Consider the following 13,509-nt stretch of genomic DNA (forward strand, 5'->3'; position numbering starts at 1 on the left):
AGGAGGGGAAAGCGAGGGGGAGGCGGCCGCGGCGGGGCAGGGCGGGGCTGCCTGCCTGCCTGCCTGCCTGGGTTGCGGAAGTGGTAGCCGCTGACCCAGCCTGCTGCTCCCGGCTACTGCTTCGGCTTCCCAGCTCCCCCGGACGGAGAGGGCGGCCGGGCCGTGGATGGTCAGGTAGCTCCCGTCTCCTGCCGCCAACCCCTGGCCCCAACCAGCACGGAGCAGACGGCGGCGGCAGCAGCAGGCGAGGACGAAGATGGCGGGACGGCTGCCGGCCTGTGTGGTGGACTGTGGCACGGGGTAAGGGGGCTGCGGGGCTGGGCTGGGCTGGGGAAACTGAGGCGGGGGAGGAAAATGGCGGGGAAGGGAGGAGGCCGCCGGGAGACGAAGGTGCGGCCGGGCTGGCGAGGGTGTGGCGGCCAGCGCCGGCCGGGCGCCCGACCCGGCTCCGCGGCGTCGCCGGCAGCCTCGCCCGCGGCCGGGCCGCAGCGCCCGCTCCCCGGCCGGGCCCGGGGCGGGGCGCGGGGCCGCCGCTGTGCCCGCCGGCGGGTGGGAGAGCGGGAGAGCCGCCCTCGGAGCGTGGGAGCCCGGACGCGCGCGCATCCCACCACCCACCTGGCCGTGCCACTCCGCTCCCGGGCATTTCCATCTCCCACTACTGCCTTTCTACCGGGCGGACCCGAGGCACATTTTAATTCGAGGGAGAAAGATGTCATGTGTTACTTCTCTTGCCTCAGAAAAGTCCCCTAGTGAGCAAGCGCGCTGCAACTTCCTTAGTTTTGTCAAAGCCGCTTCCTGCTTTCAGTCTTTTATAGCCTTATAAGGTAGTTTTTCGTTTCCAGCGTGAACACATCTTATTAGAACTTTCAAATTTAACCAAGTTGCAGAGAGAGAGAGAGAGAGAGAGAGAGAGAGAGAGAGAGAGTGATTACCAGTGCTAGGTACCAGTTCATTTTTACTTAAAAAAAAAATAGGTTCTTGTCCTATGGGGAGGGAAGGGAAGCACTCTGGAAAATGTCTTAGGTTCATTCTGTGACTGTACCTTCAAGGTAGAAGGAAGATAAAAAGGTATAAAGGAATGTGCTCAATTTTTTCAAGTAGTTTCTGATAGTTATCTAATGCATTCTACTAAAATAAGGAGTAGTTATAAAGCGGTCGTTCCATTTTGTTAGACATGTTGGAGTTACAGCACAATCTGTAGAGAAGAGACTTTAATATTGAATGACAGCTTTATTTTTAAAGAGTGAAGTGATTTCTTTTGACTATCTTGATTACATCTCTTGAATCCCCAGGACATACCAGATGTTTTTTGAGGGTGGAACGATTGCCAGCCCTTTCCTCTTTTACTATTCCTCATACTACCGTTAATTTTAGAAGAGGGCTTTTCCCTCTGTACACTATAATTTTTCTAACCCTCATTCTCATAACTTTATAATAGTGTAGCAGTTTCTAAAATCCCAGTCAGGCAAAGGGAAATAACTTACTGCTTACTGTCTTCCCTCGGAAAACTCTAGGTTAGCTTAGGAACTTCTGTGTATTTTTTTAATGTATATCTTATTAAAGTTACTTTTCATCCAGTCCTATTTTTCTAAACCAATTATTCTTTTTTCTTTTCCTTCTCGGTCTAATTTGTGAAGAACTTTATGTTTAGGGCATTTTTAAAATTACATTTAAGCCGGGCGCAGCGGCACGCACTTGTAATCCCAGTATTTGGGAGGCTAAGACAAAGCAGGTTTGTGGACAGTCTCAGCCAGTAGAGAGACCCTTTTTCAGAATAAAAATGAAATTGGGCTGGGAATGTAGCTGGTAAATAGAATGCCCCTGGGTTCAACCCCCAGTAGCACAAAAATAAATAAGATTTATGTTGAGTGTTTCAACACAGGCCTGTAATTCCAGTATTTAGGAGTCTGAGTTTGAAGCCAGTATGCTGTAACTCAGTAAGACCTTGTTTGTTTGTTTGTTTGTTTGTTAGTTTGTTTGTATGTCATTACTGGGGATTGAACCCTGGAACATTTACTTCCTAGGTAAACCCCCAGCCCTATTTTTTTATTTTTTATTTTGAAACAAGGCATCACTAAGTTGCAGAAGGCCTCACTAAGTAGCTGAGGCTCTCCACACAGAGCTATCCTCCAGTCTCAGCCTCCCAAATGCTGGTTACCAGAGCCTCATCCACCAGGGTGGATCAGACCCTGTTTTAAAATAAAATAAATAAAAAGGACTAGGGGTGTACCTCAGAGGTAGAACACTCCTGAGTTTAATCCCAAGTACCACTAAATAAATAAGTAAATAAAATTAGATTTAGTCTGACTCCTACTCCAGTGGGACTTTTCAAGTGTGTTGTATTAAAGTGACAAATACTGTTACATAATTAGTGCTTAATGCTTTAGAGATTACTGGGTTGTCAATACAAATAATATAGATAATTATCACCAAAATAACCCAGTAACATCTTAAATAGGACGTTACTTTCTGTATCTCCATTTTCCCCCTTTTGAAATAGCAGTTTTGTATAGTTTTAAGTTAATCTGCTAGATACTCATTGAGCTTAACTGTCCTTATATGACCTCTTTTTTGAAAGGACAACTTTGAATTTAAAACATATGCTGAGAGACCAGGAGGAGTGGAGAGAGATGTTAATCTATACCTGGGATATTTCGGTTTTAATATCTCAATTACTATGTTATCACAAGGTTCTCACTTCACAAAGTGAGATTTGGACATTGTGAGCATTATGATGTTAACCAAACTGATTTGAGTCCCTTTTTTCTCACTATTTTTTGCTCACAATGAAATTTCCCATAAAGAATTTCATTTGTTTTGTTCCCCAAAGGCTTTTTTGGGTTTCCAGTTGTCTATTAAATGCAGCTCCTGGAAAGTTTTTTTTTTTTTTTTCTTCTTCAGCTTTTTGTAGGATTGGGGATTGAACCTATGGAGTGCTCTACCTCTAAGACACACTTTCAGCCCTATTATTAATTTTGAAACAGGGTCTCACTAAGTTACCACATGCTGCTAGCCTTAAACCTTCCATCCTCTTGGATCAGCCTCCCCAATCCTGGATTATAGTCTTTATCTTCAGCTTTACCAACACATAGAGGGTTAGTCCTTGAGCTTGGGCCTGAGATGATAAGCACTGCTAAGAATGACCTTAATAGGAAGTTTTGCCCTCTAAAATACTGTTGTCCCTAACTGCAAACTGCCCTGTAGTTTGTCTTATTCCTTTATGCTTTAGAGAATGCTTTCATTTCTCAGGTCTCAAATTATAATTTCCCACTTTACTATATAATTTAGTCAAAAAATACTCCAAAGTGACTATTAAACTTGGTGGTCTTAGAAAATCTATAAGAGTTAGGAAACATGAAACTTAATTCCAAACTTTAGGGATCCTCTAGCAAAATCCAACATGAAAAAAAAATCACCTAGGGTCAGGACACGAAAGAAAATACTCATTTTAGAGAGAAGTTAGAGATACTTCCTTTATCTTGATACTGGACTTACACACTGATTTGATCTGTGTTGGAAAAAGCACTTTAGAATAAAATTCAGGCACATAGATTCCCATCCAGGTACTGGGGGTATAGCTCAGAGGTAGAGTAGTTAACATATGTTGAGGCCTTGGGTTCAGCCCCTAGTACCAACAAGAAAACCAAACTAAATTACAGTGATGAGGTAAGCAATTTTTAAAGCATTAAAAATTTTAATACTTGCAAAGATAAGATTATCATAAGTGGAATTTTTGTTTTTGTCTTTTTGTGTGTTTTTACCCAAGTTTCTCAAGCATCTCAATCAAATAGGGGCACACCTTATGTACTTTTATTGTGTTGTAGCTTGGTTACAGAGATTTGAATTGTGAATTTCCTTTATCCTCTTATGTCTTTTCCCCACAATAGACACTGCATTGGCAGATTATTTCCATTGATTGTAGTTAGCAGAGGTTGATAATAGCTTATTATAGTTTTGTATATATTCAAGATATAGAGTGAATTAAGGGAATTCCCTAGTTGACTTAAACTTTTCAAAGTCTTATAATGTAAGCATAAATATTTTCCTGAAGTTGGTGGATGAAAGCTTATTTAATTTATCCTGTGGCCACATTCCAGAAGCTGGTACAGATAAGGATGATCTTGTCTGAGAGTAGTGGTGAGGAGTAGGGTAGATGCAGGAAGGCATACATGGGAAATTCATACTTTTTACATGGATTCTGTACATCATTTTTAGTAATAATGCTATTTTTCTGGCCATCTCCAAAGGTAGAGACTTCAGAATATCTTGTTAACCAAAAAGCATTTATTGAAATTCTTATTATTTGATGGGCTATGCATTCCGTGCTATTTGATGTAAGTAGACAGATTTCGCTCCTGTTGAGAAGTCAGATTCTTTCTTACTTAGTAGAAACTTTTTCCTTTCCTGCTTGTCAGTTTTGTGTTGAAATACCTATATTGACTTTGGATTATAGGTGTATTACATATAATGAATGTTCTAGTCTTATTATTAAACACAGTTCAGAATTTTAATTTTTAAAGCATAGAAGGTGGCTAGGCCTTTTATTTAACTTATATTATTTAGACTGTGACAGTTATTTTTGCTTCATTTTACATGTAAGAAATTAGGATTAGAGAATTTACTTTGTCAATATCATCTAGATAGCAGGTGGTTGGAGGTGCTGTTTGGGCCTAATAGCATGTGTGAAGCCTAAGTTCTGTAAGAAGGTTCTGTGTTCTATTCTACAGTGGGGACTAAGAACTATATGCATTGCTTTATTTTTGTCAGTAAAGCTACTTTTATTACTTCAGTTAAAGTGATCTTATAAAAACACTCCTGACCTTGTAAATTTGGTTCTATTAACTAGAGAAATTTTTGTTTAAAATTTGTTTCTAAAGAAGTAATAACTAACATTCATTAAGAGTTATATGTCAGACTCTGTGCTAAGTGCTTTGCATTATCTTAATTTTTTCACAATCTGAGAAATACTGTTTTACAGACAAAAAATTTAGGCTTAGAGAAGTGTTAAGCTACTTGCCCAAGGTACTGTAGCATATCAAATAAATACATTATACTTCTGTTATAGAGGGTAAGCCTTTGGCAGTTTTGAATTATTTAGATATTTGTATGTGGATGGATTCATTTATATTACAAAGGCACAAGGCATAGTAACTTGAGGATGCTTTGTACAGGTAGTGGAAAAGAAGTACAATCAAATCAAGGCTAACTGTCAACTTAGGTCAGTTACTCTTGAATTATAATGAAAATGCCTAATATAGGTATTATTCTTTTCAAAAATCTTTTTTTTTGGGGGGAGGGGATACCGGAGCACTGAATCCAGGGTCATTCTACCTCCTAGCTACACCCCCTAGCCCTTTTTTAAATTTTGAAGTTGGTTTCACTAAGTGTCTGAGGCTGGCCTCAAATTTGCCATAGTCTTGTGTTTGCCTCCCAAGTACTAGGAATACTGGTGTGTGCTACCATGCCTGGCTTTTTTTCAAGAATCTTAATTACACATGAGAAAATTAGAAGATGGTAGATAATAGCAATTAAGCAGGTGTTAGGGTAGTTTCATATATATATATATATATATATATATATATATATATAGTGTATAAATTGTCTAGATTTTAAGGAAAACATTGGTTAGAAAGTCAAGCAAGTTTTAGTGTCAAATTTGAGCTGTCCTTTTAATGATTTGGTTGATTCCCAGATGAATTTTACAAAGGGCAGAAAAGCATTTATATACAGCTTTCAAAGGGAAGGGTAGCTTCTTATGTATAGCCCTCTTGGCATAATTAAAGTATACTACCTTGCATTACTCCCTTCTCTTAGGAATTAAGGGCTATGTGGTAACAATATGAATGTAGACTATAATATGGAAGAGAACAATATTTATTCGGCACCTACTCTGTAGCAAGTATTATATGACAGCAAAACTTTGACTGCAAAGAATTTTACTTTGATAGGAAATAAAAATCTTAAAGTAGAGGAATAAAATATTGAAAATAGGGCTTTTTAGAAAATCTGCACAATGGAATACCGCAGTAGGATCAAATGGAGAAGATATTTGGGATGAAATTATAGGGCATGGTGCATAATAGGAATTAATATCTTATTGAACGAATGAGTGGACAGAAGCTAGTAATGTGGTTTAAAAAAACAACTATGCATTAGAAGCTAGATATGGTTGGACTGGGTATCGTGGCACACACTTGTAATACTAGTACTTGGGAGCTTGAGACAGGAGAATTGCAGGTTCGAAGCCAGCCTCACCAACTTAGTGAGACACTATTTCAAAATAAAAAATGAAATAGGGCTAGGGGTGTAGCCTGGAGGTAGAGGCAGGCCCCTGGATTCCATCCTGAGTGCTACAACAACAGAAAACTATGCATTAGAGACACCCAGTGACTCAGAATCCTTAGGTCTAAGAATTTCTGTTTAAAAGGGCTTCTTAGGTGGTTCTCTGTGTGTGTGTGTGTGTGTGTGTGTGTGTGTGTGTGTGTGTGTGTGTGTGTGTGGTACTGGGGTTCCTGGAAGCCCTTCTACCTCCGGGCTACACTCCCAGACCTATTCTTATTTTTGGAAACAGGGTCTCTTAAGCCAGCGCGGCTGGCTTTGAACCTGCAAGATCCTCCTGTCTACGCCTCCCAAGCGCGGGGATTACAAGCGTGCCACCACACCTGGCTTACGTGATTCTTAAACAGCCCACTCAGCACCATTTTGCAGAAATTCTGCAGTAGGATATTAGTGGTGGGGATGGAGCAGAAGGTATAAAATGGAAAATATTGGCTTTTATTTTCTTCCTGCCTTTCTTTTGGTAAGCACATTGTCTTGTATTGCTTGTTTATGGTTAGCAAGGGCTTTGTAGTCAGCCATTTTTTAGCTAAAGCTCTATCACTGGCCACATGATTTTTGTATACTTCAAACTCAGCAAATCTTATTTTTCCGATCTGCATCTTGGAGATATAGCTGTCTTTCTTTTAATGCATTATGTATAAAAAAAAGCTTAGGAGAGTGCCCAGCATATAGTAAGAATACAATACATTGTAATTTTAATCATCAGTAAGCCCTTCAAGTTCTTTAAGAACTCAATGTATTATGCTTATTTTCTTATCTCCTGCTGGCCTTGGCCTGCCTACCACAGTTCCTTTGTACACACAGAATGTTCTTGCTGATTTGACAGGTTGAGAAGGAGGTATAAGTAGGATTTTTGAAGTTGATTCTTGGATTGTAAATAGGCATCAATGAAAATTTCAAGGTTGTTAGCTTGAATGGGATAGGAAGGGAGTTGGTTTTAAGAAACTAAATATTAAATTGTTGAGCTTGTAATATTCTATAACTGGAAATAGCCTTAAGGAGGTTAAAAATACAAGAACTTCTAGAATGAAGATGGAGATTTGGAAATCATCATTATAATTTAGAAATTGACATCAGTAAAGTGAGAATTCAAAGAGAAAAGAACAAAAATTAAATATCATTTGTTCCTTCTTTAAAATACGTGTGTGTGTGTGTGTGTGTATTTGTGCCAACATTTTGAGCATCACAGTGAAAAGAATGAGGGAGCACATGTGGCATGTGATATGACATCAGTTTGTGCCGTCCATCCTTTTCTACCTCATTTTCTAGGAGGCAGAATCCTTGTTCCAGGTCCATCCAGCATGTTCTCCATCTCCCCAAAATGGGGGAAACAACCAAGTGCTTGGATTAGAGACAGAAATGTGGAATGGTTAAAATGTAGCTTCAGGTAATGTTTTTGTAACAAAATTTCGCTAATTAATAAAAGGATTTAAATATTCCCCAATAATTCTATTGGAACTTAACAGCACTGGAGGGTTTCTTATTTTTTTAATGAGACACATATCCATTATAGGTACAAGCATTATCTCTTAATGGCCACAAGCCTAAAGAAGCAATTAAGTAAATAATGATATAAAAATGTGCATTGCAGCATATTATAATGTTCATAAATTATTTAACAACAAAAGGTAAGGTAATGTTATTTTATTGATATTTTAAATTTGGTTCTTTTAAGATAGTGATTCATTTGTGTGCTGGTTTGCCTGTTGGTTGTAACTTTCTGGGGGACCTTTACATCATAAAATATAAAAAAAATACTAATATAATTAACTAATACTAGAGCAAAAAATAATTCTTCTAAAGGGCCATGTGAAATTTTAATAATTTGTTTCAAATTAGTTTTTTGAAATTCCATCCAAACTATTGATTTAAACTGAAGTCCTTACCTACTGATTGCAACCAGGAAAGGAATAACCTTGTTTTTGTATAGTCTGCATTTTCTTTTACCTGTCTTTTCTTCCTCACCCTAATATGTACCTGAGAAGAATATTTAGCTGTTCCGTGGCTAAACAGTCTTTATATATTTTCTTGCTTTAATACTTCTTGCCCTTTGTGAAAATGAAAAACGCTTGAGAAAGGGTGTCTTTGTGCCTTTCACTATTTAGTATGAATAGAGGATGATAGTCCTAAAAGGGCATTTAGGGTGTTAAAGACCTTATAGTTTAGGGTTGGTTTTACAATATGCTTTTAATATTGGTCTGTTGTCATTAAGGCTGTCATTAAGTTGGTTTAGAAGAAATAGGCTGATTAGTCTCATAAGTAAGCTTTGTCTTATATTCAGATGAACAAAAGAACACAAGTCTGCTTACTTGAATTTTAGAAATTATTTTAATTATGTTTTCTCTGTAAGCATTTTTAAAATTAATTTACTTTGATGGTACAAAATGGTATTTTAATATGTGTTTGTGAAACTTGATTTGATGACTTAAGGGAAGAGTGATGATTCACATAAAATTATAGAGCTGAAAAAGAACTAAGAAGTAATTTAATCCATTCTTCATTTACAAATGAAACACTCAGAATTAAGAAATGCTTTTAAGAGTGTTTCTAGTTATTAATTGATGCTATTGTCGAACTTAGTTTTTTTTTAATGAGTTATAGTAGTTGAAATTTCTTAATAACTGGAATAACATAATGTAACTTTATTTTATTTTATTTTTGGTGTGGCACTGGTTTTGATGCCAGGGGCACTTTACCACTGAGCTACATCCTCAGCCCTTTTATTTTTTTTTATTATAAGACAGGGTCTTGCTACATTGCTGAGACTGTGATTACAGGTGTGTGCCACTTTGCTCCACCGTAATGTATGTAATTTATAGTTAGGGTAGTGAAACAAACACATGCATTAAACTTTGTGTGTTGTCAGAGGCATATTGTATGGCACAAATGAAAAACTAATTTTTTTTGTTCTCCAATATAACATTTCATACCAAATTTGGAAATTTGGTTTTAAGGAAAAAAATTGCATTCTGTAGATGCCAGAACAAGTTACTTTCAATAAATGAGTGCTATATATTAATTATTTAATTAATTATTTTTGTTGTACTGGGGTCTTATACAAGCTGGGCAAGTGCTGTTTACAACGGAGCTTTTTAATTTTTATCTTTGAACTCTTGCCTCAGCTTTCTGAGTATCTGGGGGATTATAAGAGGTTATATCACCATGCCAGATAAATGCTTTCGGAGATTTAAATCTTAAACTTTCGTTATTTAAAAACATTAATTGACATATATGTATAAATAAGTCATTTTAAGTCACTATAAGTCTTGATTTTGAGATAGTTACTGTATTTTCAGCAACCTATGAAATCGGTTTTATTATATAGTCATCATATTAAAGATGAAGAAACTGAGTATGAAGCAATAGATCTGTAATTTGACCCCTGAGGTAGTCTCTTTGCAGAACCCACCGCCCCTAATTGTAATGCAGTATTCCATGAAGGTGCTGAAATTGTTAACCTGGGCTTAAGTGTGTTCATTTTAAACATTCATACTTAAAAAACAAATATGTTGTTAGAACTATATAGTACCAATGTGAACTGTGTAGGAAGATCTTAGTGACCCGTTCACTGATTTGATTAACCTGCAACGTGCAAGTTAAATGATACAGAATTATTTATTGACGTTTTCAATATTGTGAGGGTGTATGTTGTAGTTAACATGACAAAACTGGTAATTACTGATTAATTCAGGAAAACTCAATTTAAGGATGATAAATATTTTGAAGTTTTATGTAATTTTAAAATGACCCATTAAGCTTCAAGTTTTCAATTTCGCAAATATTTCAACAAAATTGACATAAGTGCATCAAATAGCTTGGAAATAATTTATGCTGTGTGTATTATTATAACTGTATTCTTATTTTATTATATTACTTAATTATATAATTGTGCATATTAATATACAGGATTTAAAGTTTTATAGGTGTTCCTATAAAAAAAGATAATAAGGTGAAATATACAGGAAACCATGAAAGCAATGAAAAATATCTACAATGCTGGTTTTGGCTTGTAGTAGAGGAGCTTAGATACTGTTTAGAGGTGGGAATGTAGAAAGAATTCAAAAGCATGTTTGAAGTTATCGAACACTTGGTGACTAAAAGAATAGTAGAAATGTAATTAGGTTAGGTGAGAAGATAAAAATGAATAGCAAAAGATAAATGAGTTTTATATAAGAAATGGTTAAGTCTGCCATAGTAGTAATTGTCTTTTGGAAGAAGAGGAGTTGGAGCTAGTCATCAAAAATGTTCTCTTGAGCTGGGTGTGGTGGTGCACGCTTGTAATCCCCGCACTTGGGAGGTGGAGACAGGAGGATTGCGCAGGTTCAAAGCCAGCGGTGCTGGCTTAAGAGACCCTGTTTCCAAATAAAAAAAGTATAAAATAGGTCGGGGAGTGTAGCCCAGAGGTAGAAGGGCTTCCAGAAACCCTAGTACCACCAAAAAAATAAAAAGTTCTCTTGACCTTAAAAACCAAAAAAATGAAGGAGATATAATAAAGTGCTAGCAGACAATAAATGTGATTATCTGTTTTACTATCTGTTATATTATTCATTGTTCATTTATTTTTTTCTGTTCATGATATTTATTGATTTTATTTTTATTCATTGTTCATTTCTGAAAAATCGTATAGAAAAGTGTTTGAGCCGGGCGTGGTGGTGCATGCTTGTAATCCCTGCGCTTGGGAGGTTGAGACAGGAGGATCATGCAGGTTCGAAGCCAGCCTCTGGCTTAAGAGACCCTGTTTCCAAATAAAAAAAAAATATAAAAAATAGGTCTGGGAGGGTAATCTGGAGGTAGAAGGCCCCTGGGTTCCATCCCCAGTACCACCAAAACAAACAAACAAACAAACAAAAAAAACCCAAAAAGTGTTTGAAATAGTAAAAATAGTTATACTTGTAAAAGCATTAGCAACTCTTAAGTTGAATATTATTTTTAATTTTGCAAATGCAAATTCAAATGTAGTTTATTAAAATGTAGTTGTTGGATATGATGGCACATGCCTGTAATCCCAGTACTTGAGAAGCTAAGACTGAAAGATCACAAGTTCGAAGACAGCCTATGCAATGCAGTCAAACTCACAACATAGCAAGACTGTTTTAAACAACAACGACAAAAATAAATAAATAAATAAATAAATAAATAAAGGGCTGAGGGTGTATAGCTTGGAGGTGAAATGCCCCTGAATTCAATCAGCAGTATCACAATAAATAAATAAATAGATAGAAAAGCATGTAGTTGACAAGAGTACTAACTACACTGGTTCATATTTCTTTTTGCCTTAAAAAACATTTCACAACAAATAGGTATCTGCTCCAATGTGAATGACCTGCTTCTATCCCTACCATATCATAAAATACATCATATATAATTTTTTTAAAATTTTTTTTATTTATTTTAATTGGTGCACTGTATTCATACATCATAGTAGGATACATACTTTTGTAGACATACATGCACACATTGCCCTGTCAGCCCTCACCCGATCCCCACCCCATTCTCTCCCTATCCCCCCCTCCCATGCTTGGCTTAGTGATTGACATCTAGTATTATAGCAAATTATCAAAAATTAAAAATGATAGTCTCACATAACAGTTTTATTTGTCTGATACCAAGCTTTTGATGACTTAAAGATAACATTTCAATATTTCTTTTTGCTTTCTTTCTTACCAGGGAATCTATTTTTTCTATTTTTTAGGTGAAACTATCATATATTTATATATTTATTTTTCAGAAAAAAAAATCTATCCTAATATGGAATATGGACTCTAGGTACCCACAACGATCTTGAAAAAGAACAAAGCTAGAAGATATATATTTTCTGATTTCAAACCATATAAAGCTACAATAATTGAAACAGTGTAGTACTATTCTAAAGGCAGATATATAAACCATTGGAGTTAAATAAAAGCCTAGAGCTAAATTCTTCCCTATATTGTCAAGTTATTTTTGACAAGGTTTCCACGAACATTTGGTGGTAGAAATAATAATCTTTTAACTAAATATTGTTGAAAAATAGTAAGTACATGGAAAAGAATAAAATTGGACCCTTACCTAATCCCATATACAAATATTAACTCAAAATAGATAAAAGACCTAAATATAAATCTTAAGACTATAAACTTTTAGGAGAAAATCTGGGTCATAAAACCTCACAACATTGAAATTGGCAGTGATTTCTTGGTTATGACTTCAATGGCACAGGCAACAGAAGAGTATACAAACTCCCTAAAAAATAAAAAACATATTGTATATCCAAAGACAATGTAAACAGAGTTAACAGTTACTAATAGAATGGGATAAAATATTTCCAAATGCTATATCTGAAGGTATATTAATATTCCAACTAGAAATCCTAAAAATTAACAACAATAAAGGCAAACAATACCCTTTAGAGATAGTTAAAAGACTAACATAAATAATGAATCTCCACAGATAACCAATCTTAGTTGTCTGTTGGATGGAAAATCTTGTTTCTCTAGTTCTGATGTGTTACCTATTTCTTCTTTGTAGTTAATCTCTTTGAGTATTTTCTCTAGTGCTGGTTTTGAAGACATAAATTCCTTCAGTTTCTGTTTGTCATGGAAGCTTCTTATTTTTCCATCTAATTTGATAGAAAGTTTTGCTGGGTAGGAAATTTTTGGCTGGAAGTTGTTTTCTTTCAGAATTGGGAATATGTTACTCCAAGCCCTTCTGGCTCTCATAACTTGGTTTGGGAAGTCTGGAGTGATTCTAATTGGTTTGCCTCTGAATGTCACTTGGCCCTTTGCTTTTGTTGCCTTTAAGATTCTCTGCTTGGCTTCCACATTGGTCATTTTGACAATTATGTGGTGTGGGGATCCTCTTCTCCGATCCTGTCTAAAGGGAGTTCTATAAGTTTCCTGGACCTGTGTATCGACCTCTTGCTCTATGTTTGGAAAATTTTCTGCTATTACTTCCTTGAAGAGATTGTTGATCCCTTTGGTTTCACTTTCTTTCCCCTCCTCTATTCCAATTATTCTTAGGTTAGCTCTCTTAAAATGGGCCCATATTTCTTCAATATCAGATTCCTGCTGTCGGATATTTTTTCCTAGATTAGAAACTATGTGTTCATTTTTGGAATGATCATCTTCTAAGAGCGAGATTCTGTTCTCCATGTGTTCTAATCGGTTGTTTGTACTTTGAATTGAGGCCTTT

General features: G+C 36.5%; 1 protein-coding gene across 7 annotated transcripts in view; it reads left to right on the plus strand.

The window, feature by feature from the left end:
* Positions 1-256: 256 nt before the first annotated feature.
* The window catches only part of ACTR3 (actin related protein 3), a gene marked incomplete at both ends in the record, with an annotated part of 55,917 nt that continues 42,664 nt past the window's right edge, over positions 257-13,509 (plus strand). For all 7 annotated transcript variants that reach the window (XM_080688892.1, XM_080688894.1, XM_080688896.1 and 4 more), the window contains one exon: positions 257-300. In XM_080688892.1, the coding sequence (XP_080545018.1) occupies positions 257-300 (44 nt within the window). The remainder of the gene's footprint in view (positions 301-13,509) is intronic.

This window comes from Muscardinus avellanarius (genome assembly GCF_963383645.1).
Source record: "Muscardinus avellanarius genome assembly, chromosome: 2".
Classification (NCBI taxonomy): domain Eukaryota; kingdom Metazoa; phylum Chordata; class Mammalia; order Rodentia; family Gliridae; genus Muscardinus; species Muscardinus avellanarius.